The sequence below is a fragment of the Diceros bicornis genome, chromosome 18 (assembly GCF_020826845.1).
Source record: "Diceros bicornis minor isolate mBicDic1 chromosome 18, mDicBic1.mat.cur, whole genome shotgun sequence".
Taxonomy (NCBI): domain Eukaryota; kingdom Metazoa; phylum Chordata; class Mammalia; order Perissodactyla; family Rhinocerotidae; genus Diceros; species Diceros bicornis.
In genome coordinates, this window is record NC_080757.1 from 43,216,867 (window position 1) to 43,243,479 (window position 26,613).

Below are 26,613 nucleotides of genomic sequence, written 5' to 3' on the forward strand. Positions count from 1 at the left end.
CCTAGCTGTGGGTGGGGACCAGAATTGTTAGTTTGGAAATAGAGCAACTGTGTGTACAACCCTCAGAGAGGTCATGTTTGGCCTTTTTATGCCATTCTTGTTAAATTTCACAATTAAGCTTGGTTCAGGAACTGTAAATAAAATTGTTAATAACAAATAGCAAAGAGATGGGGCTGGAGTGCAGTGCGTCAGGCCTCGATCTGCCCTCCAGTGACCCAAGGCAGGGCTGGGGGCCCAGAGATTCGGACAGAATAACTGTAGAGCAGGATGGGAGCCTCCTGCAAGTGGAGAGCTTGTGTGAGTGCCACCACCCTCTGGCCTGCCTAGCCCCTGAGGGCTGCTTCCGTCCAGTGCCCTCAGGTCACTCACTTGGCTCTGCTGCTGCCCACTGAGTGGTCACCTGCAGAGGGCATGCTCGTCACCCACTCCCAAGGACACGGCTTTGCCCTAATGAGTGTTCCTGCTAGGGGCCCTCTCCCCTTCCCTAGGGCCCAGGCAACGGCTTCCTTCAGGGCCCTGGTGGGTGTATCACTTTCCTTTTGTGACACAGCGGTGCCTCGTCCCCCACTGCCTTTCCTGTGACCCTGCCACTCTGGGTGAGAAGTGTCCCCCCGCGCCTTCACAGGCCTCTCTCTGATATCCTCATGTGCTGTTCACTCAAAGATCCGCGCGCCAGATTCTGACAGCCGTCATCATCATCATCTGCCCAGACCCTCACACCCAGCTGTGTGACCTCCCCTCCCATCTCAAAGATTGTGACCTTGGGCCTCACGTCTCAGCCAGGTCCAAGCCTCAAGGCTACATCTCTTCACAGCCGTGTCTCTTCTGGCCTCCAGAATATACATTTAGAGGGGAACCCACAACACCTGAAACCTGACCCAGGACAGACGGGTACTGCTTGACATAAATTAGGCCCCTCAGTGGCTCTTTGACATGGGGACAGTTCAAACCTCCTTCCGCTCCCTCCCTCCCATCAGATGACTTTGCCTCAGACTCAGCAGGCAAGGCCTCATCCTGCTCTCAGTCCCCCTTCAACATCTGACTCTCAGAGGAAGTAGTGTCCTTCCTCCCCAAGTCTCACTGTCCCTGTGCTCTCCAGCGCGCCGTGGCCAGCCTTATAAATTTCCTCCTCTCGCATTCACCAGCTCTCCTTCCCTCAGCCCAAAAGCTCCATCCTGGAAGACACTTGCATCAATTCAGCAGCTTGAAGAAGGCTCCCTCCTTCTATTCTCTGGCTACTTCCTGTGGGCTACAGCCACTGCCTCCAGGTCTGCACATCCCCTTCCAAGCCTCCTCCGTGGCTCTGCCTAAAGCAGTCCACTGGCATTGTCCGTTCCAAGGTCACCGGATAACCTGATAGTTACCAAAGTCAGGTTCTTGTTCTCCTTTTCCACCTTCTTGAAACCTGGCTCCGCGCTCCCAGTGACCCCATGATAGCCTGGTTCCCCACCCCTCCAGCCTCTGCTCTACCACGTCCCCTCTCTCACCTCCCAGAGCCCCAACGAGCCCTCGCCCTCACTGCCTCCCCAGACGCAGGCCTGGACCTTTGTTCTCACCTCTGTGCGCTGCTGCTTTCAGTTAGACGTGACCTGAATTGGTAGCTTCACCCCTGACTCCCCTCTGCGTACTGATCTGCACCTGGGCTGGGTGGGAAGGCAGGAGATCTGGCCACCCCTAACTCAGTGTGACTGGGTGAGTCCCTTGACAACTCTGGGCCTCAGTTTGCTCATCTTGAAGTGAGGGGCTTGGATGAGATGATTTCAAGGATCCTTCCTTGCAATAATAAAATACCATGACCTCTAGTGAATCCCTTATATCCCTCCAGTCCTGCTACCGCCACAGACCAACTTACCAGGACCTTGTCCCTGGTCTGAGACTGGCTCCCCCTTCCTTCTTTGTCGTGTGTCCCTCCTGCGTTCTCTAGCGCCTGCCCCTCTCAGCCACTCCAGCCAGTCTCGGGTCCTCCTGTTCATTTCCCCGCTGACCGTCCTCCCCTGCCGCCTCCCTCCCCGGACCTCGTCCAGCCAGACTGAGCCACTTGTGGGGCCACCGTGGGCAGTCTGGCCCCCATGTCTTTGCTCTTGGTCCCTGACCTGGACTGTCCCTCACCGACAGCAAGAATGCCCCACTCTTCAAGGCACAGGTTTCATATTCTCCATGAACCCTGCAGTGTAAGCCTTCAGACCTCACAGACCTCAAATCGGGGTCCCGCCACGTTGTGACCTTTGGCAAACCCCTGAAACTCAGTTTTCTTAATCTGAGAAATGGAGGTAATAGCAGTTGCTGCCTCACTAGGACATCACAAGAATTAAATCAGAATGTTTGTGAGGTGCTTGGCACCCTGTGAACACCCAACAAACTAACTTATTACCACTCACCCCCACACCCAGGAGGCCTCCCTCCGAGACGCCTCGCTAGTGCTTATTTTCACTAATCTCCCACCCTGTGACTGCTCAGACCCGCATCCCCATCTCCAGTGTAAATTTGAAGCTGCTAAGGGGCTCTGGGAGACACCCTGTCCCTGGGCGCCCCACTTTCCGACAGCTGGTTCTCAGAACTCCGGGAGGATCCCTTGCATGGGAGAGAAGGGACAGTGGGTGAGTGCTGCACCCCCTACAGCACGTTGGACCCTTGGGGCATGACTACATTTGTGCACTAGGAACCTCTCTAAGGAGGGGTGTCCTCGGGATTCTCACACCCCAGGCGCCTCCAGCTCCTCCCTGAGGCAAGGCCTCAGAGCTTCAGAGAGGCCTTCAGCTTGCAACAGAGAGGAAGGAGCATGAGGCTTCCCTTGGAGGGATATTCGGATGACAAGAGTGGTCCTCTCCCGGTGGAAAGGATGGGGCGCTGGGCTGGGATCCGGGAGGAAGCAGAATGAACTTCCTGTCCCAATGCTGTGGGCATTCCCTCTGTTCCCCCCACTCTGCAGCATCATGTCAACAAGCATAGTCTCTCCAGGTGGGGCCCCGAGGCCCCCAAGCCATAAAGGAGTCCCGCGGGCCCTTGACAAGGGCCAGGAAGCTGGTTTCCTCCTCTGCACCTTAAGGGCAACAGGGACAGTGTGAGCCCAGGCTGAGTGAGCCCCTCTGCACCAGGCACTGCTCCTGAGCGCTCGAGGTTGTCCACCCATTTATCCCCTGGCAGCTCTGTGAGGGAGGGCTTTTCTAACCTCCACTTCACCGATGAGGAAACTGAGGCTCAGAGAGGTTGGGGGACCTGCTCAAGGTCACACAGCTGTTAACCAGGGTTGGGCCCCAGCTGGTTGCCTGGAGCCCTGCGTCCTGCTCTTACCCACCGCGCCACCCTGCCCCCTTGCCTGGCGTGGTCTCTGCTGCAGGCCTCGCAGACTGGGCACGGGGCCTGGACAGCCTCCGCTGGCAGGAATCACCGTCCATCGCACCCCGCCAGGGCCGGGCAGCCAACACCCCTCCCTTACCTGCAGCTGCTGGGACTAGGTCTTGGCCCCTGTGCAGGAAAATCTGAGGGAAGAATTGGCTGAAAGGCAAGAACTGCAGAGGGAAGGAGGCCTCAGCCTCCTGGTGGTGGGGGTTCCCGAGGGAGCGCTGGGGCTGGGGACCAGAGCCTAGCGGCTCCCCCAGCGGGGTGACCCTGAGTGTGGCCTCAAGAGAGCAGGAAGCGTGGCACCAGCCTCTGATTTCCAGAGTCCGCAGGCTTCCTCCTAAGAGAAACAAGAGATCACCAGAAGCGACCAAAGGAGCCGCCATAGCTGTGGGGTTGGGGTGAGATTCTCCCAGGGAACCCCCGGTTTGAGGGGGAGTCACAGGCCTGCCCTTAGGAGCCCCCATCTAAGGAGAAAACAGTCCTTGCTATCAGGGGTCGGAGGGGGGCGACAGTCGCTACTCTTGTGAAGTCCCAGTCTGAGGAGAGAGACAGCGGCTGCCCTCGGGGAGCCCCCAGTTTGAGGAGAGGCTGTTTCTACACCCCGACCTCAAGAGGGAAGGCAGGCGAGGGAACTGAAGCAAGCTTCCTGCCTGGGAGAGGAGTGCAGCTTGTAGGGCTGGGGAGGGGGGTGTGGTCAAGGGAGGGTCTGGATGTCCAGCTGGGCCTGCTGGGAGCTGGGGAACCCAGGGAGATAAGGGGCTGTTGGGGGCCGAGGGGCCACATGATTGAGCCTCCACTGGAGCTGGCCCAGAATGCCAGCAGAGAGGAGTCACTGCAAGGTCTCCCCAACAGGAAACCCAAGGAACCAGGGCCACAGAAGTGGTAGGAATGTGCCTCGGCCAAGGAGGCCTGGGCCTCTGACTGGGCTCGCTGTGTGGGCTTGGGCGTGTTGGGGGAGGGGATCCAGACTCCCACAGACCCGGGGCCCCCATCATGAAATGACAAACTCCACCTATCCTTTTGGGAGTCGTGCCGGATCAGAGCTCACTGACGTGGCCCTGGAACATGGCACAGGTGGGGCAGTGTGGACTCACCCTGGTGGGGTCTGGTGTGCCAAACGGGGGGTGGAGGGTGGAATAGATGGACTTGATGGACCAGTCCCCTCTAGGTCCCAGAGAGAAGGCAGAGGTGGAGACAGGGGTAGCCAGAGAAGAATGCGACCCTGGAGTATGGGATGCACTTCTAACTGCCCAGCAGTGTGAGATTTCGGGAAGCTCACGTACCCTCCCAGAGCCTCAGTTTCCCCATCTGTAAAATGAGGAGCACAATCCCTCCCTCCTGGGTAATTGTAGGTTTCCAGGGAATATCCCATAGTAGGTGCTAATTCCCGGGGGGCCCCCTCAATGCCACACCCTGGAGGAGGTTTCCTAGAAGTCTCCAGAGTGAAGGAATGGGCTCAGCCTTCCTGAGCATCTGGGTCTGGAGTGGCAGGTGGCTGAAGTAGGGGGAAGTTGGGGAGGGGAGTCACCCCATTCCCAGCACTGATGTCAGCCTCTGGGGAAATCACCTTCTCACTTCTCCAGGGCCTAAAATAGAGCTGGAGGAGGGGGGAGGAGTTGTCACGAGCCAGAGGCAGCTGCCCCGTCCCTGGCAGAGGCCCTGGGTTCCTGGGGAAGCAGAGGACCCAGGAAGGGTTTCTCTGCCTCCACTCTTGCTCCTCAGTGACCTGTGCTCTCCCAGTGTGGTGCTAGGATGCTCTGACCTTAGGCACAAAGTCAGGATAGGGCCTCCCCAGCAGTAACCACGCCCTACCACACCCTACCCTATCTCAAGGCTCTGCTCTTGGGACCCCTAGCAGAGGTCAGAGACCCCAGTTCCCATTACAGGGACCCATCTTGCCCAGGAGCTGGGCTGTAGTGCACAGCTGAGGAGGTAGGTTGGGAGGCCAGGTGGTTTGCAGACAGGGCAACTTAGTCTGGCCAGAAAGAGGAAGCTGGGGGGCTCCAGAGGTATCTTCTGCTCCTCAAAGATTTGGGCTGGCAAGAGAGGGGCAGAAATAGGGCATGCTAACAGCATGCAAATAACCTGGCTACTTTATATGATATTTAGGGGGAAGGACTGGGGCGCCCTGTGTGAGGGACTCAGCCCAGAGAGGGAAGGCCAGCCCCTCCTGGTGGCTCTGGTGACAGCAATCCCTGAAGCCCTCGTGGAGGCAGGGGCATCTTTGGCCTGGAGAAGAAGGAGCCTGCAGGGTGGAAAGGGGTCTGGACTGAGGCTGTGGGAGGACTCCGCAGCGACCCGCTCCGCCGCGGGTGGGCGAGAGATCCCAGAGGCGCGGAGCCAAAGGAGCTTGTGCCGCTCGTTTCGTCCCTGGCCCCCCAGCCTCCCTGGCTCCGATAGCCTTCGGCCGACCCGGGCGCTCGGGGCTGAGTCCGCGGCAGCCCCCTCCTGCGTACACGCTCGAGGGGCGACCCCGGGCCGGGCAGCCACGTCCCAGCACCTCGACTGCGCGGGTCGCCAGACTGGAGGTCACCGGGTCAGAGCCCCGGGGTCCCTCTGTACCCTGCCTCCCTCCCCGTACAAACCGACGGGTCCTCGGAGCTCCCCGAGCCAAGGGTGGCCGAGGAGGGGGCCGCGAGATGGGGACCGGGGGCGCCCGCCTGCACCTGCCATGGGGGCCGAGGCGCTGCGGGAAGGCGGGCCCGGGGCGGCGCCTCTTTTGTCCTCCCGTCGCGGCGGCCCCGGCCCGGCTGGCTGGGGGGGCCCGCGGGGGCCGGGGGCGGTCCCTTGGCTCACGTGCTCGCCGCTCGGCTCTTAACCCGGCCCGCCGCCCCGCCGGGATGGCCGCGGCCGGAGCGCGCTGAGCCGGGCGCCCTCCCCGCCGCCGCCGCCGCCGCCGCCGCCGCCGCCCGCGCCCCGCGCCCTTCGCCCGGCGCCCCCGCCCGCGGCTCCCGCAGCGGCGCCTCCCCCCCCGCCGCCGCCGCCCGCGCCGCGCCGCCGCAGCCCCCGGACCCGGAGGATTATGAGCCATGAGGCGGCTGCGGCGCTGGGCGTTCGCGGCGCTGCTGCTGCTGCTGCCGCTGCTCTCCCCGCCCGGTGAGTGACCCTCGCCCGGCCCGGCCCGGCGCCCCGTCCCTGCCCCCGCCCCGGGCTTTGCGGCGGTGTCTGCTGCAGCCACATTTTCCTGCAGTGCTTGGGGTGACAGCCAGTCCAGAATGCGGGAGGTGGGGGGCGCGGGAGGAGGGAGGGTGCGTGCACCCACCTGTCCCCATCTGGCCCTCCCCACCGCGGCCGTTCCCCTGCCGCCGGCCCGCAGACTCTGCAGGTCTCTGCAGGTTTGGGGGGGGTGGCAGTCGTGACGATCGGGCAGGAGTGAAGCTCCTGGCCCCCTCCCCATCGGGCTCTTCCCTCTGCAGGAAAGCAGATCCTCCCACCCAGATCCCCCCAGGATCCCCTCCAAGGGCCACGCCAGAGTGGGGGATGGGGTGTGCCCACCCCATTCCCAAGTCTCTTTCCCCACGATGGGCATCTGCCTTCAGCTGTGGCCTTGCCTCCCCAGGTCTTGGGATCCGGGGACCTGCCGGAGCTCTGCGCTGGCGGGTCTCACCCCAGTTGGGAGTCCTGGAAGCCCCGGAGGTCACAGAACCCAGCCGTCTGGTGGGGGAGAGCTCTGGGGGAGAGGTCCGAAAGCAGCAGTTGGACACCAGGGTCCGCCAGGAGCCACCAGGTGGCCCGGTGAGTGGGTCTGGGGATGAGGCCAGGGGGCTGGAGCAGACCCTAGAGCCCAAGGGAGGCGGCTCCCCAGCAGCTGGCTCCTGCAGCTTCCCCGTCTGCACAGTGGGCCACCAAGTGGGTGCTGGAGCCTGCTGGTGGGAGCACCCACCTGCCCTGCTCCAGACCCCCTCCCATCATCATAGGGATCCCCTGCCCTCAGCGGACCCGAATGCCCAGGGCTCAGTCCAGCCATGGTCAGCCTTCCGCCAGCCCCCACTCCTCTCCTGCCAGAGCAACTGGTTCTACTCAAAGGGGCTTGGGTAGGGAAGGAGGGGGCAGGGAGAAGCAGCTAAGAGCCAGTCAGGGATTAGGGCTCCCGGTTCTCACCACAGCCACCTTCAGTGGGCTTTTTTGGAACAGCTTAGTGCTTGCTCCTGCCTCAGTTTCCCCCTGTGCACTGATAGGCTTGTTCTCCTTCCTGTCCTTGCTGTGGGTGGGGCCTTGGAAAAAGGTTCAAAGCCCCAAGCTCACCCACAAATGCCAGCTCCACCCGCCTCCTGTCCCTGTCAGCTGCCAGGCCCCTCCTGCCTCCCAGAGGAAGCTTAGGAATGAAGGAGATTAATTGCAATTAATAATTAATTAATATCATGTGAATAATAATCACCCAGATGGAATATTCATTCAGCACGCCTCGGCTCTCCAGGAGCTGGAAGCTGAAAGTTAGCCAGGCCAGTGGGGGCAGCGGACGGCGGGATGGCGAAGGCCTGGCAGAAATAGGAGGTGTAGAGGAGAGACTATAAGGAGGGGTACCACCGAGGTCTGGGAAGTTTTGGCAGCTGGGAGTGGTGGGAGGTAAATTGGGCTGTGCAGAGGGAGGAAGGAGGGAAACGGAGGCTAACATTACGGACATCTGTCAGACTGGCATCTGGCCCTGCCTAATGTACTTGGTTAAAAGCCCTTAGGCGGGTGGAGGGGGCTGTGGGGGGTGCAGGAGGGGGATACTCGGGAAATGGAATGGAGCAGGAAGGCAGCATGCATAATAGATGGACCATCACTCAGGGCAGTGTGGAGGGAGGAGGGGGTGGTTAATGGTCCCCAGCAGGCAGGCCTGGGTGGGGGTTGGCGTGGGGTGTGGGGGAGGGGGGTGGGAGGGAGGGGGGTGGGAGGGAGGTGGGTGGAGCTGCCTTCAGCACCTGCCCAGGCTCCCTGGGACGTGGTAGGTGGGCAGTAGGGATGATCCCAGGGCCAGGGATGGGGTGTCCTAGCAGGGTTCGGCCCTTAGTCCCACTTTCTTCCCTGGTGTCCCCCTCACCTGTGAACTGTGCACCCCAAGGCTGTGTTGGCTGGAAGGTGACTGCCAGCCTGACTGCAGGGACTCCTGGCTGGTGCGTTAGGGGATGTCCAGATTGGAGGACGGGGCAATGCCATGGTGGGGTCAGAGGACAGAGATGAGGGAAAGCATGGGGGCCGCCTAGGGGTGAAAAGTGGGGTGCTTCTTCAGCTTAGTCCTTCCCGAAGAGAAGGGAGGGTTCTGAGGTGTGGTGGCGCTGTGCCTGTGTGGGAGACCAGGATGGGTGCAGTTGGACTGGCATGGGTGCAGGGTTGGGCGTGCAGGGATGGAGGAGTCTCAGTCCTGAGTAAGTGCATGGGATATGTGTGTGTGAGTGACCCTGGGAGTGTGCCCGAGGGGGCAGGTGTGGGAGTGGGGGCTTCTGTGGGTCTGTGAGGCAGTGGTCACCTCCAGTGGGGGTCTCTCTGGGACTGCGCCTTTTCAGGGACCTCACTGCAGCCTCCCCAGGGGACTTACTCATGGCCCTGCCTTGTCTGTCCTCGGTTTCCCCTGAGGTGGAATTCTCGCAACTCTGTAAGGCAGGTAACTTTTGTCTGCCCGTTTTGCAGATGAGCAAACTGAGGCTCAGAGAGGTTGAGTAACTTGCCCAAAGTCAATCAGATCTTAAGCAGTGGAGTCATTTTCTCTGAGACCAGCCGTTCTGCCTCCAGGGACTCTCTGGGTTTGGGCACAGGGGGCACCCGCCAACCCCACCAGGCGCAAGGTGGAAGAAGGCCAAGGGAGACAAAAAGACATGTCCAGAATATTGCCCCGCAACTGGAAGGAGACATTGCAACCCTCTGTCTCCCACCTGGCACTTCTCCCTGGGGCACGTCTGGCCTCGGCACCTCGGGGGTGATGGCAGAGCCAGTGCATCATCCGGACAGGAAGTGCCCCGCCCCGGTGGCGCTGTGGGGCTCTGAAGTTACTACACTGGGATCTCAGGCCAACCGAGGTCTTGGGTCAACAGCGAGGTCTCCATCTGCTGTGGGTCATGTGGCGAGTCTGGGGCACATGCTGGCTGATGGAGCTGGGATGGCGAGGCCTTAGGTGTTAACCTGCTTTGGCCTGGGGCTGGTCACATCACCTCTCTGAGCGCCAGCTTCCTGGTCCCTAACATCAGGATGATGCTAACATTAATCTCAGCCTCACTCACCCAGGAGGTGGGATGGGAAAGGGCATTGTGAGCCGAGGACTCCTCGCGTTTGTGAGGGGAGGACAGGAGAGAGGGAAGGTGGCCAGGAATTAGAAGCTAGAGAAATTACAATCTACTGGGCCCTTACTGGGGCAGGCACTGTTCTGCCCTTACGTGTATTAATTTATTTCATGCTCATCACAACTCCAGCAAGTGGGGCTGTTGTGATTCCCATTTTACAGATGAGGAAACAGGCACAGAGAGGTGAAGTCACTACCCCAGGTCACACAGCACTTAAGTAGCAGAGTCAAGATTGATACCCAGAGCAGCACTCTTAACCAGTGCACTGCCTGCCTCTTGCTCAAGGGTATAGTGAAGAGGGGCCCGGGGACCCTTTGCCCCCTTTGCCACTGCTCTCAACACCTCACCTCTCTCCAGCTTGGAAGCATGCTGGGCCTAAGGGCCCAGAGAGGTGGGGGAGCTTCTCGAAGTGCAGAAACTTGTGGTCACAGGGAGCCTGCAGCTGAGGGGTGAGGCAAAAGAACAAGCAGGGCCACAGTGTACAGTTGGGCTGGTTGTTCACTGCACAAGGGTGCCCGGGCAAGTGGCTGAATGAAATTGGTGGGCTCACGAGGCTGCGTGTGTTCTGAGGGACCCTTTTCCTAATCCACACAAAGCTGCTGTGTGGGTCATGCCTGCCCTTGGCGAAACCCAGACTCCTTCGGAACCAAGGAGGGAGCAGGATGTGGGTAAGTGAATAGGGTGGGCGGATGGAGGAGGGTCCTGGGCCCAGGACACAGACCCTCATCTGAGCTAGCTGGAGGAGGGGACTTCAGTCAGTGGGCTGAGGTCCTGTGAGGGCTGCCCAGACCAGCATTTACTGAAAATGCCACCCCAGAAGCCTGTGCTGCAGTGTCTTGCAGCAGAAGGGTGGGGGACAATTGGGTAAGGCTCAGTCAGTCCCCAGCCCTGGCAAGATGGCAGTCACGGGCAGGGAGCCACAGGGTCTGTGCCTGGAGCCCTAGAACCCCACCAGGGCCGAGGCCACACTGTGGTCTCTGTAGCCAAGGTCACAGCTCTGTCCCGGGATCAGAGGTAGGAGGGTTCCTGGGAGGGGCTGGAAGCCAGGGCTGGGTTTGCGCTAGGCTTGGCTTGCTCCGGGAGTGCCCTGGACTGAGCCCGCCGTGAGGCTGGGCAGAGGGAGAGGTCATGCAGGGGGCTAAACCTGGGTCTGAAAGGTTACACTCTGTGGCTTCCGGGCGAGACAGCCTCAGTGGGGCCTGGTTCCCCTGCTTCTGACTAAGTGACTGGGGTGAGCCACTACAGCACTCCAAACCCCACCTTCCTCATCTGTAGAATGGGGGTGATGGCGGTTTCCACTCGCCCGGGCTGTCGCTCGGATTAGAGGAGATGATGTGTATCAGGTGTCCTGCCTCGATCTGGCAGGAGCAGATGTTCAGCATCTGTGAGCCTGCCCTCCCTATGCAGGGCGGGGCGCTGGGCAGCTCGTGCTGGCGTGAGGGCTGGGTGTCAGAAACAGGAACCAGGGCGCTTGGGGGTTACCTCTCTGGCTCGGGGCAGGGGAGTGGGGTACAGGTGGAGAGGAGTCTCGAGTCCTCCCCAGCCAGACTCTGGCCTGAGGGCTTGGCCTCTCCTGAGCACCCCTCCTGGCTGCCTAGAGGGACCCAGCTGCCCAGAGTCTGTCCCCAGAGGAACTAATGACCTGTAGGAAGTGACTCTATCCTCAAAAATTTAGGTCAAATCCCATTATTGGAAATTGGTCCAAGTGTTCTCACTCTCTGGGACTCCCGCCGCCCTGCTAAGTGGAGGCTCGGCACATCTGGGGGGCCATGGTGGCGAGTCAGCTGCTGGCGGAGGGGATTTCTCCCCGGTGGTCCCTGCCTCTCTGGCTTCTGCTCATCTGCTGCCCCCCAGCCCATGCGGTTTATCCAGTTCCTCAAAGTCCTGTTCAACTGGACCAATTACACTTCCTTCTTCATTGATTATTATTATTATTAATCCTATGATAACAACACGGTAAAAAGGGCTTTCATTTAATCCTCACAACAACCCCATTTTATCAATGGGAAACTGAGGCTCAGAGAGGTTAAGCAGCTCACTCAGGCCTTCTGATGCCTTCCCATTCAAGAGGAGTGTGGAGCCCCTGGGCAGGGAAAAGGCCAGCATAGCCCGTGCTCCAGGGGACCAGAGGTCGCCCATGTGAAAAGCTGAATCAGCGACCAAAAACATTGATGTCAACAACCATGTGCCTAGAGGCCCAGGAGTGAGGGGGGCCACGGCCCTGCGTGGGTTGGCGGGTGCAGGCTTTGCAGACGAGGGCGAGGAGGAGAAGGTCATGGGAGGAGAGGGAGGTTCAGGAGGACGGATTCAGGGTGACTGTCTGAGGGGCAGTGTCTGGATGTTCAGATTTTCTGGGGCGCTTGGGAACCTTATGGGTCTTTAGTCTCCCCCTTCTCAAGACTGATTCTGTAGGTCTGTGGTGGAGGCCTGGCATCTGTATTTGTTATTCCTGGGGCTTCTGGGGGTCTTTGCTTCCTTCCCTCTGCACCCCATATCTGGCTGGGCCTGACAAGGGGCAGAGAGGCACCTGAAGCAGGTGCCTAGGGAGTGGACGGGCCGGCGACAGGGAGGCCTCAGGGCAGGGTCACCCCAGCCAGGTGGCCACAGCTGCCATAGGAGACACAGACTCCAGCCTGAGGGTGAGACCTGACCCTGTACCTCCCCAGCGTGGCCCTGGGCCAGTCACCTCCAAGTGTCTCTCCGTGAGCCTCGGCCTCGCATTTGTAAAATGAACACCAGATGGCCTGGACAGGTTGAGATCAAATGAGCTGGAGCACGTGAGAGCCCGATGGCCAGGGAGCAAGAGGCAAGAGCAGGGCACAGGGTCGAGGCTTGGCCGGCCGGTCACCAGCAGCGCTGAGCTGGGTGCAGAGGAGGGAAGGCAGCGGGGCCAGAAGGGGCTCCCGAGGGAGGGCCTGAGGGATGATGGGAGAGGTCAGGGGCAGGTCAGGGGCAGGAGGCAGGCAGGCCAGGCAAGGAGGAATTTGGCTTTGATAGGACACGGACCTAAAGCTTGGCTGAGGAGTCTTAGGACTCTGGTGCAGCAGGGGCCCCTCCCCAAGTGCCCGGGGTGCAGAGGTCCTGGGAACTGAGGTGGGTTTGCCTGATCTTTCTCACCCTTCAGACAAGGGGTGTCCCCCTGAGTCCCCCTCTCGGGCCAGGCCAGGCAAACCTGCCCGGCTCTCCAGTTCCCTCCTTTTCCTCCCAGCCCCTGCGGTGGCTCCCCACCCGTCCTGGCCTGCCCTCTGTTGGGCCAGCCCCCAGTGCCAGCAGCTGCCCTGCACAGGTCTTAACTGGCCTGGGCCCTGTGTCCTGCTGGGGCAGAGGGCAGCGCAGCCCCACAGTCAGGCCTTAGCAGGTCGGGAAGGCGATGAGGCCGTGGCAGGCTGCAGAAGTGGTGGGGGACAAAGAGGACCTGGTGTCTGCTCCCCCATGAGTGCAGGCTTTCCCCAGACCAGGGGTCAGCTTGGTCCACACAGAAAGGGGGGAGGCCAGATGGGTTAGCTCTCTGACTTCCAGAGTGAGGGAGATTCTGCAAGCGCGAGGGCCGACTGCTAGAATCCTCCAGGCCCAGGACGACCTCCACCACACAAGCCAACCTCACAGCCTTGCATCTGGGCTCATCTTACCATTTTTAGTGGGGAAATCTGAGGCTCAGAGAGGTTGCTGGATCATCCCTGAGCCTGCACAGCCTGAGAGAGTGGAATCAGGGCAAGGGGCCTGGACAGGCTGCTCCTCTGGGTGGCCAGTGTAGGGCCAGGGATAGGGGCTTGTCAGGGGTTGGGGGCGGGGGTGCAGGAAGAACAAACAGAAACAGACCTGAGGGCAGGGGAGGGCCAAGATGGTCCAGGCAGCATGGGTGGGGAAGGCAGAGAAAGTCCAAGCCCATGAGTGGAGAGGGAGGGTAGGGATGGTTGAGGCCAAGGGGAATGGTGGGGGTAGAGGTAATCCAGGCCTAGGGGCAGGGGGAAAGCAGAGATGGTCCAGGCCAAGATGGGGGAGAAGCAGTGACTCCTTGTCCTTGACTTTCTATTTTGAGTCTGATCGATGCTCTAGGGGCTCAGGACAGAGCTTGGAGCCTCGGTCAGCCTGGGAGGGGGTGAGTCAGTGTCCTTGGGGCTCAGCAGGCTGCCTACCCAGGCCCTGGCCCTTCACCTGCCTCACCACCTCTCCCCGGGCCTCTCATGGACACGGAGCCATGTCCATCTTACCTCACCTTTGCAGGGAGAAGGCTCTGGAAGCTGATTCCCTAGGCTTGAATCCCAGCTCCATGTCTTAGCTGTGTGACCTTGGGCAAGTTAGTTAGCCTCTCTGTGCCTCAGTTTCCCCACCTGTCAGATGAGGATAACAGAGACATCTATCCCATTGGGTTGTTGTGAAGATCAGATATGATCGTACTTGTAAAGTATGTAGAACAGTGCCTGGATCATACTAAGCACTCAGTAAGAATTGGGAACCTAGGGGGCTCGTGAGGACACTGATCAGCACCAGGATAGGGATTTCGTGACATTGGGGATCCTGCAACCTGCTCCCCCAAAAAGGAAGGCAGCAAACAAAACCTCACATCTGCACAGCCCCGCGGTGGGACCCTCATCTGGGGGTCTGGATTTCAGGCTTCTTAAATGGATGGGGGTGGGAAGAAGGCTGCACTCCTCTCAGGCCCTTCTGCTTCAGATCTTTTGTAAGACCTGAGGCTTGGGGTGGGCACGTGGGAGCTGAGAAGGCTGACTCCTCCCTGCCCAGATTCTCCTGCCCCTTCTTCCCTTGGGGTTGCTTCCCTCTGGGCTTGCTAGCTTCAGGTCTGGAGTCCCCACTGCCCGCAGTAGTTGGGTGCCCAGGCCTGGGAGGGCAGCCACCTTGCTCCGGCCTGGTACGTTGCCATGACAACCTGGAGCCTCCCAGCCCCACTGCAAAGGCCCCTCTAAAAAATTTATCAGGAAAACTTCAGTGTTTAAAAATTAACCAGGGGATTGAAATATTAAAGATGAGCTGCTTTGGGCGAGGTGAGGGCGATGGACTTGGGGGTAAGGAGCCAAGTTCTTCCCTCCTGACAGGATGGCATCTGCCCATCACCCCAGCTTCCAGGGCCCCACGATCAATTCTAACCCACTCCACCCATCTGCAGAGTCCGAGGCCTCCTCCATAAATGGAGGCCGGAGCCAGGACAGAGGCACAGGAAGGGAGGGGCTGGCTTCAGCAGGGCCCGGGGGTCACACTGCCCCCCATCTCCTCTTTGCCCCTTTCCCATGATACTTCTGGGGGCCTCCCTTTAGTCTACCTGAGGGTGGGGGATTGGGAGGCAGGGAGGGCCTGGCCTGCAGCAGTGCACAGCTAGAGCTGCCCCTCTCCATCCCTGCTGTCTCAGGGAGGTGCCTGCACAGGGAGGGTGGGCTGGCACCTCCCCCTACACTGCTCGCTGTGCCCGTGCCCAGAGGGCAGGGTGGGCTGTGCCCAGGGATGTGCACTCCTGCCCCTTCCCCCAGGAAAGGAACAGGTTCTTGGAGGAAGATGAACTTGTACAGAGCATCTTCCCCCCAAATCAGTGGTCCCTGCAGCTGCTGGGCTGGGCCGTCCCCTTCCCAGGGGTTTCCCTGATTCCCCTATTTCCACCTTCAGTCCTCCCAAGGTTGACTCCCACTTTGCCCTCCCCACCCCCAGCCTGTTCACCTGGCCCAGGTGAGTTTCGTCATCCCAGCCTTCAACTCAAACTTCACTCTGGACCTGGAGCTGAACCAGTGAGTGTGGTCTTGGGCCTGGGAGGAAGGGCAGCAGGCGGGTGCAGGGCATGGCCTGGACTTGGCTGGTTGAGGGTGGGTGGGGGCTGGACCCGGGCAGGGAACCCGGATCTGAGCTGGGGTGGGCCCCAAGCCTGACCTAGCCCCACCAATGACCCCTTCCTGCCTCCTGCCCACTCTGTTTCAGTCACCTCCTCTCCTCGCAGTACGTGGAGCGCCATTTCAGCCGGGAGGGGACAACCCGGCACAGCACCGTGAGCCTTTGGAAGGGGACAGGGGATGTGGAATGGGGAGACAGGTGGCCCGTGGAGAGGGGGTCCGGGGTATATTCTACACTCGGGATGAGCCTGGCCCCTCAGGACCCTCCATCTCTCCCCACCTTGGAGGCTCCAAGGGTGGGAGTCAGGGTGGCATGTCGAATGGGGTGGAGCCCTGAGCTCCCCTGGCCCAGCTCCAGAGGTCTGACTCCCAGCCAGCCTCTCTGCCGGGCCTGGAGGCATTCGAGGACCCTCATGCTCCTGTTGACTCTTCTGGGAGGGGGCAGTTGGGGAAATGCCCCTCTTGCTCAGCACCAAGGCCCTGGGGATTCCTGGCTTCCTGCGATACCTCCCAGCCCTGGAGGCCCAGGGGCCTGAGCAAAGATGAATGAGTGTCTATAAATAGCCACCACCCTCCCCCCCTCGCCTGTTCAGTAACTGGAGCACAAGTAATTCTGCAGGAAGCAGGGGTGGGTGATGCTCCCCTCTGACCCGTGAGCTGGGCCAGGAGGACACGAGCTGCTCACAGTTCCTCAGCCACAGACCGTGTGCAGGGGGGGTCCACGGAGGCCGCAGTGTCTGTCAATGCACTGTGTGACATGGTGCGTGCGCATTGGGGAGGTCCATGGCATTCACCTAAGTGGGCTAACTGCTTAGAAGAGTGCCCAGCACACAGTAGGTGCTCTCTGAGCATTAGTGCTTCTTCTCAAAGGAGTCTGTGATCCCTTTAGCAAACAGTTAAGAACCACTGATGTAGTCCAACTTCCTCATTTAGTAGGTGAGATGAAGGAGGCCCAGAGAGGGCTAGGAACTTGCCCAGGTTGAAACAGCACATTAGGAGCACAGCCAGAGTAGAACCAGGCTGCAGATCCCCTGGAGTGCCCAGGGACTGCAGCCACCTGCACCCGGGGCAGCTTCGGGGGCCCTCGGCAGTCCTCATGCCCTCATGCTGGGGTGGGGGGCAGGTCGGCTCATGCTCTGCTGCTCCTCCAGGGGGCCGGAGACCACTGCTACTACCAAGGGCAGCTCCGGGGGATTCCCCGCTCCTTTGCCGCCCTCTCCACCTGCCAGGGGCTGCAGTGAGTATGGGGAGAGGCTGGGTGGCCGGGGAAAAGCCTCCAGCCCGAGCCCTGGGGACGGTAGGGAGCTGCGCCTCTCTCTCTGCAGTGGGGTCTTCTCTGACGGGAACTTCACCTATGTCGTGGAGCCCCGAGAGATGGCCGGGCCTCGGGAAGCCCCCCAGGTGAGCCCCTCAGGTCCCTTTTGATGGCCCTGCCACACATCCCAATGGCTGTCGTCCCAGTGGCTGTGGCTGCCTCCTCCTCCTCCCTTGGTAACCTCAGCCTCACTGCCCTCCTCAGTGACGCCAGCTCTGGTTCCCTCCCCCTGTGTCCCCAGCTCCAATGTCCCCTCTGCCCCCCAAGTAACCTCCCATTGGGCTCCAGCATCCTTTGCCCCTGTCTCTCAGGGCGCCCCCAGGTCTTGACCCCGGAATATGAGCATCTGGGAGATCAGATCCGACATGGGAGCTCTGGCCAGTGCTGGGTCACCCTGGGGTGGGGTGGGGGAAGGGCTGGAGCTGTCCCCCTAACTGGGCTCAGAGCAGGCCTGGTTGGCCCCCCAAGAACTAATTCCCCCTCATTGCAGGGACCCCTTCCCCACCTCATTTACCGGACCCCTCTCCTCCCAGTCCCCCTCGGATGCAGGGAACCAGGTAAGGGAGGGAAAGTGGGGCTTGGGAGGGGCCGGCTGTGCCCCCCTCACCTGCCCCCTCCCCTCAGGCTGCCTGTTCACTGCCCCTGCCCATTCTGCTCCTCCGAACCGGCCGAGGCTGAGAAGGAAAAGGCAGGTACGGGGGCCCGCAGAGCCTCGGGCTGCAGAGACCTCAGGCTGTGGTCCAGAGCAGAAGCACACCCCGATTCATGGCTGGGGCAAAGGACAGCTCAGACTGATGTGGCTGGGGGCTGGGGAACCATCTCTGGGAGGAAGCCCCCCACCCCATTCCCTAACGCTGGTGATGACACGCGTCCCCATGGTGGACAAACTGAGGCTGCCTGCCTTTGTCCCAGGGTCGGGGACGCATGGGACCCCCCCCTGCCGCCAGTGGGGGGCTGGCACTGTTCCTGGCGGGAGTCCAGCTCCCCCTCCCCAAGTCTGTCCATGGCTTTGCCGTGATGCCAGGCATGGAAGGGACTGATTCCAAGTGCCCACCCACCCTCCAGGTCCGCCGGGGCCACCCTACAGTGCACAGTGAGACCAAGTATGTGGAGCTGATCGTGATCAATGACCACCAGCTGGTAAGTTCCCAGGCTAGGGGCCACTCTGGGAAGAGGGGCTGGAAGGAGCCCTGCCCTCCGCCCACTCTCCTCTCTTCCAGTTTGAGCAGATGCGACAGTCGGTGGTCCTCACCAGCAACTTTGCCAAGTCTGTGGTGAACCTGGCGGATGTGGTGAGCAGCCCTCCCTCCCCTTCCCTTCCCTCTCCCTCCACCCCACCCCACACATCTTTGGGGTGAGCTCTCAAGAGCACTATCAGTCTCTGTCCCCCAACTTCCTGGGGGGACAGACTGAGGCCTTCCTCCAGCCCTGTCCCCCCACACCCACACCCCCACTTCCAGACTCCTCCTCATCTTTTCCTCTCCATGCCAAGATGTACAAGGAGCAGCTCAATACCCGCATCGTGCTGGTTGCCATGGAAACGTGGGCAGATGGGGACAAGATCCAGGTGCAGGATGACCTCCTGGAGACCCTGGCTCGGCTCATGGTCTACCGGCGGGAGGGCCTGCCTGAGCCCAGTGATGCCACCCACCTCTTCTCGTGAGTCCCCCACCCCATGCATCCTGCTCTGCTGGTTGCTGTGGTGCACAGGGTTATTGAACACCTGCTCTGTGCCACGTGCTCTTGCAGCACTGGGACTGGGCTCACCTTGCTCCTGCCCCCAGCCAGTTGCAACAGTCTGGGCATCTTTCCCTGCATCTTAGGTTGATGCCCCTTTTCCCTAGCCCAAGTGGTCTTCCTCTGCCCACCACCCCCCCTTCACCTCTCTTCCCCTTTCACACTGTCCCAGCATCCCTTCCTCAGGGAGCCAGTGCCCTGGTGGGAAACTCTGATAAAAAGTCCTTGCAATTGGAGATGATCCAATAGGAACCTCTCATTTGGCTTATGGGCAAACGAACCCAAAGAGGGGAAGGGGTTTGCCTGAGGTCACACAGGCTGACATGAAGGGCAGTGCTCACCTCCCCAAGGAAGGGCTCTAGTGTGGGAGGCTCCCCTGTCTCCCCCTCACAGCCAGGGAAGCTGTGGGTGGGAGGGTCTCTGACAACCCTCTCCCTTCCAGGGGCAGGACCTTCCAGAGCACCAGTAGTGGAGCTGCCTATGTGGGGGGCATCTGCTCCCTGTCCAGGGGTGGGGGTGTGAATGAGGTGAGCAGTGTGGGGGCACGGCTGGGGGGTGTTGGAGGGAGAGGGGCTATGAAGGGCATGAGCCCTGTGCCTTCTGGAAGGATGTAGACATCTTTTTGCTCCATCTTCCTCACCCAAAGTATGACAACATGGGGGCCATGGCAGTGACCCTGGCTCAGACGCTGGGGCAGAACCTGGGCATGATGTGGAATAAACACCGGAGCTCAGCAGGTATCAGTGAAGACCCTATGTGGCCCCACAACCAGCCCAGACCCACCCACAGCCAGAAGCTCCAGAAGTGAAGAATGTGTCCATGGGAGGGGGGCAGTCCTCCACCCTCCTTTATATCCACCTGGCTCACTTCTCAGGGGACTGCAAGTGTCCGGACAACTGGCTGGGCTGCATCATGGAGGACACTGGGTGAGTTCTTGGGGGAGGGTCTTGGGCGAGGGGAGTCCCAGAGGGAGCACTGGGTGGCAGTCTGGACCCGGTGGCCTCAAGAGGCCCAGATCTCAAGACCACTCAGGATTCCAAGAACCCCAGTTTTCAGCGGAGGGTGCACATGGAGTCCCAGATACCCTGCCGGACACCAAAACTGGCCAGACTGTAGTGCGCACTGTCGCCACTGGGCGCCGCCAAAGCCTTGTTTGGAGGCACCTTCTCGCCTCGGCGCTCCAGCCTCAGACTGGATCCTGAGGTTTTGGAGAGGGGACCGGAGCGAAGTTCCCCGCCCACTCCCGCTTGATGGGCAGGCGGGAGGATCCTCGTGCAGTCTCCGGGCATGTAGATCCTCAGCCTTCTCCAGATGGTGACCGAGTCCCCCGTTGCACCCGATCCCCAGTCTTGAGAAGGGGCAAGGGAATGGGCTGGAAAGGAGTGCGCAGGCCAGGACCCAGCGGCACAGTCCCCTTACCCCTTTCCAGGTTCTACCTGCCCCGCAAGTTCTCGCGCTGCAGCATCGACGAGTACAACCAGTTTCTGCAGGAGGGCGGCGGGAGCTGCCTCTTCAACAAGCCCCTCAAGGTATCAGCCCCAGGGCGGAGAACGTGGGAGTGGGGCTTGGGCAGGGTCCTGGCCAGACTCCCGACACCCCTTGCCCGTCCAGCTCCTGGACCCGCCTGAGTGCGGGAACGGCTTCGTGGAGGCGGGGGAGGAGTGCGACTGCGGCTCGGTGCAAGTAAGTGACTGGTGCGGGCGCCAGGTGGGGGCAGGGGACGCCGGTGGCCGCGAGGGAGGGCCCGGGTGGGGAGGATCAGGGCTCGGCCGCCTCCCTCCCCTTCTCTCCGTGTCCTCAGGAGTGCAGCCGCGCAGGCGGGAACTGTTGCAAGAAATGCACCCTGACCCACGACGCCATGTGCAGTGACGGGCTCTGCTGTCGCCGCTGCAAGGTGAGGGGGACCCGCCGCTGGAGCGCGAAGGAGGCGAGACCTGCAGGGACCGGGCGGCACAAGTTCTGCTAAGGGGCGGGGCTTATGGAAGAGGCGCCGCTGCGGACCGAGCTAATCTGAAGGGGGCCTGACGCGAAGAAAGCGCCAATGGGGAGGGAGAAGGGCAGGGCGTTCGCCCCGGGGCCTGTTGAAGGCGGGGCTACGAGGAGCAGGGCGGGGCACTTGCGGAGACCTGGTGGGCGGGGCGGAACCGTAAGTGGGCCTGGGGGCGGTGCTGAGTGGGCTGGAGCGGGAGTGGCTGGGGCCGAGGGGAGGGCAGGCGGGCGCCGGGTCCGCAGTTCCTGCCTGAGCCCTGGGAACGCATCCTTTCCCCAGTACGAGCCGCGAGGCGTGTCCTGTCGAGAGGCGGTGAACGAGTGCGACATCGCGGAGACCTGCACCGGGGACTCGAGCCAGGTCCGCCCGGCCGGCCGCCCTGCGGAGCCCGGGGCGAGGCAACCCCTGTCCCTATCAGTTTGACTCTGCCGGGCGACTGTTCTCCGCGCCCCTCCGCTCCGCTGCTAGCGTCGCCGCCGCTGATCAGCGTGTTTCCTCAGCTGAGAAAGGGGTTCCTCATGCCTCCTGGCTTTGCTCCTTCAATTATTAAACCAGTATTTATAGTCTGGCTGGTGTTCCCAGAGCCTGGTGCAGTGCCTGGCGTGTGCTGGGGATCAGAGTGGGTAATACTAGTTAACATCTCTTAAGTCCTTATTAGTGCCAGGTGTGTAGTTCCCCCAGCCTGTGAAGTAGGTGCAGGAAACAGGGAGCCTGGAGAGCCTATGGGACTTGCTAATTGGTCTGGCCTAAGTTCCAAGCCAGACCTCTTGTCTGGGATGTGGAAGAACCCTGTCACATGAGCCCCCAGATAGGGGGCATTTGGCACCCCTTCATTCCTTCCTGGGGCCAGCCGCAGCTCTCAGTCCTGGGGCTGCTCTGCTTAGTCCAGCCCCTCTCTCGGCAGTGTCCCCCTAACCTGCACAAGCTGGACGGTTACTACTGTGATCATGAACAGGTATGATGGGGTGGGGGCTCCTCCCCTCGGCGCCTGTCAGTACAGTCTGTCTTGTCTCCACTCTGATCACTCAGTGTCTCAGCCCCTTGTCTCCTGTTTGTCTCTTAGGGCCGCTGCTATGGAGGTCGCTGCAAAACCCGGGACCGGCAATGCCAAGCCCTTTGGGGCCATGGTCAGTCTTTGGCTAGGGATGGGAGAGGGGACTCTGGAGGACCCAGAATTGAGAGGCTAGGGAGGGGGCATTTTCTGGCTTAATATGCCCTCCACCACATGTGTGGCTCCCCAGGATCTCAGGGCCCCAGCCGGACTGGGGGTCAGGCCAGAGTGTTGTAGGTGCAGGCCTGAGGTCCCAGGTGGGTTCTGGGCTGAGTGGAGTGACGCCTGGCATCATCTGCTTACAGCGGCTGCTGATCGCTTCTGCTATGAGAAGCTGAATGTGGAGGGGACAGAGCGTGGGAACTGTGGGCGCAAGGGGTCAGGCTGGGTCCAGTGCAATAAACAGTGAGTTGCCGAGCCTCCTGTTTGGGCCTCCCCAGTGCTGGGGCTAGGGAGGGTTTTTTCAGACATGGGGCAGCAGGTTCTTCTAGGATGAGTCTGTGAGTCCCAAATGGGAGAATATGTGAAAAATCAGGGGTGGGAGAGGGCAGATTCACGTTCAATAGTTGGGTCTGAAGTCAGACTTGGGTCTCACTGTCTCCATGCTGCCCTAACAGGGATGTGCTCTGTGGCTTTCTCCTCTGCGTCAACATCTCTGGAACTCCTCGGCTGGGGGACCTAGGAGGGGACATCAGCAGTATCACCTTCTACCACCAGGGCAAGGAGCTGGACTGCAGGTTTTGGCCAGGACCATGGCTGGGGAAGGGGAGGTTGCAGCTGTGATGGCGTGGGGGGCAAGGGACTAGGCTGGCTGTGCTGTTTCCCCAGGGGTGGCCACGTGCAGCTGGCCGATGGCTCAGACCTGAGCTATGTGGAGGACGGCACAGCCTGCGGGCCCAACATGCTGTGCCTGGATCATCGCTGCCTGCCAGCCTCTGCCTTCAACTTCAGCACCTGCCCAGGCAGCGGGGAGCGCCGCATCTGCTCCCACCACGGGGTGGGTGCCTGGAGGCCAGGGATGGTGGGAGGGGCTTACAAGAGGGGACAGGGCCCTGCTCACCTCTGCTGGCCCCACCCCACCTCTAGGTCTGCAGCAATGAAGGGAAGTGCATCTGTCAGCCAGACTGGACAGGCAAAGACTGCAGTATCCACAACCCCCTGCCCACGTCTCTGCCCACGGGGGAGACCGAGAGATATAAGGGTGAGGCTGCAGCTGGCTGGGGTGGGCGCTCTCCTTCCTGTTCTCCATGCCTGTGCCTGCCAACCGAGCCCTGCCCTCCTCCCTAGGTCCCAGCGGCACCAACATCATCATTGGCTCCATCGCCGGGGCTGTCCTGGTTGCAGCCATCGTTCTAGGCGGCACGGGCTGGGGATTTAAGTAAGAGACGCATGCATCCCTCCTACACTCCCTGGCGTCCTCGGGGGTTATCAGAACCCCAGGCTGTTGGAGCTAAGGGGGCCTCCTGAGGTGTTAGCTAAACCAGAGCTCACATATCACAGTCCAAGCCAGCCCAGAGGGTCTTGTTTTAACATTTTAAAAAACTGGTTGCTCACATTTAAAAACCAGGAGAGTTTACATTAAGAATCCTGATTTCTAGCTTCTCTTGAAAAGTGAGAAGATGAGGCCCTACTGTGCCTCAGTGCATCCCAGCGCAGCCACAGAGGGGAGCTGAGCAGGGCTGCCTGAGACAGGGCCTCCGTCCTCTGTCCCTAGGTCCCACCCAGCCTACAATGTTCTGTGGGCACCTGAGTCTGGGGCCCTGGAGCTGGTCTAACCCTCAACGTGCAAGGAGGGACCTGAGGCCCAGGGCCATACAGTGAGTCAGTTGCAGAGTCAGGACTCAGACCCAGCCCCCAACTTTAGTAGGTCTTCTCAGTATCTCTCCCTGGGCCTGTCATTAGTGTCCAGGCCCCGGTGCCCCGGCCCATCTCTGGGGCAAGGAGTCTTCTGGGAGCCAGAAGGTCCCTGCCTAAGAGAAGGGGAAAGTCACAAATGACTCCTTTTCCTTTCTCTGCCTGTTTTCTCCTTGGCTTTTGAAGAAACATCCGCCGAGGAAGGTATGACCCGACCCAGCAGGGGGCAGTGTGACGCCGGCCACGTCATCCCTCCCGCTGTCCCTGTCTCCTCCATCTCATTCGTCACCTCGCATTCTGTTGATGGGAAGCTGGGGGCTGATTCCCCACCCCCGCTGTCACTGCTGTCACTACAGGGGTGGGAGAATCCACTCTGGGAAGCAAGTTCTTAGCCTGCCCTTGCCCCTTTCTCTAGCTGCCCATCTCCTCAGGCCTGGTCCATTTAATCCTGCCCTGCTTATGGCCAGACTACCCCTGGCCAGGTGGACCCTGGAGCTGTGCACACTGCAGCCCCTGACCCCTGGGAAGAGAGCCTACTTCTGTGTCCCATCTGTTTTGTCTTCCATGTCACCACTGTCTCACCTCCTACCAGATCCCCTCCCTGGCCAGCCTGTGACTTGCCACCTCCAGGGCCCAGCCCTGACCTCCCAGGGCCTGGCTCAGGGGCTATCCCTCTGGGCCCTGCCTCATATCCTCCCTTGATGCCCCCTCTCCATTCCAGGTCTGGAGGGGCCTAAGTGCCACCCCCCTCCATCCAAGCCTGACACCCACCGTCTCCACCCTGAACCACGAGGCTGCCCCTGCCCAGCCATGGAGGGAGGCACCATGCAAATGTCTTCCGGGCTCAAGCCCTTCAAGTCCTGGCCCCACTGGGCTTTGGGTGGGGGGCTGTGGCCCTGTCCTTCACACCCCCAGGGTGGACCAGGCCTGGAGGGCCTTTCATGGTCCCCCACCCCACCTCATGTGGCTTGGCCTTGCACACCACCTCTCCCTGTGTGAATGTAGCTTCCATCATCACAGATTGCCACAGCTGAAGTCGGGGGGTGAGGGTTAGAGGGATGGCCCCTCTCAAAAACAGGCAGCTGGGACCAGGGTCTTAGCTCTCTGGGACTTAGGGGGAGGGGGCCGACATCTACATTTCTTTTTAACTGAATCTTAACTGATGAATGTAACCTTGGGGTGCTGGGCCAGGGCAGTTGTGGGGATCTTTTGACATCTGTGGGCCCGGAGGAACTGAGGCATGGCCATCCCCCGGGCCCTCCCCTGGGATGATCACTCTAGAGTCCTCTCACTGAACACAGACGTCCCCAAGCCAGGCAGGGGCCAGGCGTCCATGCTTGCCTCCTCCGCCCAGTCCAGCTGAGCCTGGAGAGAAGTCCGAGTGCTGATTCAAACCAAAGCTGCCTGTTCCGTGCCCAGGGCCTCAGTCCTGGGTACGGCAACCATAAGTCCCAGATTGTCTTCAATTCCAAAATGACCGTCCTGCTGTCCCTGCCAGGACGCATGTATTTGGGGGTCTAGAAAATACAGTCCCTGAAATAAAATGGCACCTTCCCCCTTTCAAGAAGGGTGATTCTGGGGCTGACTCAGGGTTTAGATGCCTTCTGGCGCGCCTAGAGGTCCCAGGCTGGGCCATCCTCCCAGGGAGGACTCTCCCAAGTAGGAAGGCCAGGGGTGGCTCAGTGCCTGGAGAGCTAGGGGCCCTGCCTGTGATGTGCAAGAGGAGGTAACAAAAGGCAGGTCTCATGTACGATCCTCAGCTTCTAGAAAAGTTCTCAAGGCCCACTCAACCTATTCTGCTCCTTACCCCATTCCAGGGCCGAGTAGTAAGTTTACAGTTGTTGTCCCCATTATGTCCTCTGATCCCCCTGCAGCCAAGCCTGAGAGACAGGCTGAGGCCGGGCAGAATTCCTCAGTCCTCCAACAAGCTGTCCTGTCCATGGCCTTCCCTCATGACCCTCGCTTGGGACAGAGGAGCCCTGGCTCCTCAACTGCTGCAAACCAGCTGCAGGGCCAAGATGGGGGTCAAGCTACCTTATGGATGAAAGCCACAAAAGAATGGAGCCCCTCTCCTCAGGGATACCCCACCTGGACTCAGCAGGGGTTTCTGAACACCCCAGGGCCTTCGAGCTGCCTGCTTCAGTCCCTCTGTTTCTGGGGCATCTTTGAGGAGGAATCATGGAGGAAATGGCTCCCTGTTTATCTGTACCACCCCTCAGGGCAAACTGGGGGCTGAGACCCATTGACACCCTTTTGGGTGGCTGGATGCAGCTACAGCCGGGTCCTCAATACTGAGCTCCAGCTGGCACTGCCAAAGAAGGGGGGTAGGTGGGGTACCCCTCCGGCCAGTCGTGCTCCACCAGCCCCACAAGCTGGGGCAGGGGCAGGAGGGTAAGGGCTGGGTTTTGCACTATTGCTGTGATATCTTAAGGCGTCCTCTGGTGGTACACACGTGCACACAGGTGGCGATGCATCTGGCACAAGCAATTGGATCCACATCTCTGTACAAGGGTGAACAGCTCTGCGCACGGGCATTGCTGTGTATGCACATATGTGGGGGTGGGAATGAGGCTGTGGAGAACGCTGGACTTCCTGTGACCAGTCCACCTGGCTCCCAGCTGTCTGCATCCTTCTGCCCCACCCTGGGAGTGCCCACCCTGGCAGGGCCCAGGGCGGAATGGAGGCTGCAGTGGCCTGGGCCTAGAACTGGCTCCATACAACACCCTGTAAATATGTCATCTGGGATTTGGGGTGGGGAGGCAGGGACAGGAACATCAATTAAAGATCATGTCCTGGGGCTTCCATGGAGCTCACACCAACCTGTGTCTCTCCTTTCTGTAAATGACTACACTGTGACCGGGACCCTTCCCTGTCCTCCCTGGCATGAGACTGAATGCGGGAAGTGAGCACCCAAGACGGGGCTCTGGGAGGAAGGGGCATGCGTAGTCCATTTACGTAGGGGCATACTTCCATTCACGGCCAGGAAATAGGCCTTTCCACTCCTCGGCTCTCCCCAGCAAAGATAACTGCCCTCCTCTGGCTTCAGCAAAGCAGAATGGGAGGTGAGTAGGAAAGAGTCTTGCCAAAAAGCAAGAGAACCAACTTCCTTTTTATGGTTGAAGCCAGGGAAGCCTCTCCTCACCTCCCAAGAAAGTCCAGAAATCCAGTCCCAAGGGCACGGTACTCTTGGGCCTACAGAGAATTTGCTCGTTTCTCACCTCTGCTCCCTG

General features: G+C 60.5%; 1 protein-coding gene across 3 annotated transcripts; it reads left to right on the forward strand.

Annotated features, from left to right (window-relative positions):
- Positions 1-6,329: 6,329 nt before the first annotated feature.
- Positions 6,330-26,410, forward strand: ADAM11 (ADAM metallopeptidase domain 11). 3 transcript variants are annotated; one of them, XM_058561186.1, is made up of 26 exons: positions 6,330-6,438; positions 6,902-7,077; positions 15,261-15,337; positions 15,525-15,591; positions 16,588-16,673; positions 16,762-16,837; positions 17,242-17,308; positions 17,376-17,443; positions 17,817-17,891; positions 17,972-18,043; positions 18,244-18,410; positions 18,931-19,015; positions 19,135-19,225; positions 19,363-19,414; positions 19,918-20,017; positions 20,100-20,171; positions 20,290-20,382; positions 20,758-20,838; positions 21,383-21,433; positions 21,542-21,605; positions 21,835-21,934; positions 22,147-22,266; positions 22,358-22,526; positions 22,616-22,730; positions 22,817-22,907; positions 23,570-26,410. In XM_058561186.1, exons 1-26 carry the CDS (start codon positions 6,372-6,374, stop codon positions 23,616-23,618), a joined length of 2,331 nt encoding a protein of 776 aa, XP_058417169.1. In that variant the 5' UTR covers positions 6,330-6,371; the 3' UTR covers positions 23,619-26,410. The 3 variants fall into 3 exon arrangements, with proteins under 3 accessions (XP_058417169.1, XP_058417170.1, XP_058417171.1); XM_058561187.1 differs by lacking the exon at positions 21,383-21,433; XM_058561188.1 differs by lacking the exons at positions 6,330-6,438; positions 6,902-7,077; positions 15,261-15,337; positions 15,525-15,591; positions 16,588-16,673 and having other exon boundaries at positions 16,823-16,837; positions 17,376-17,439.
- The last annotated feature ends 203 nt before the right edge of the window (positions 26,411-26,613 follow it).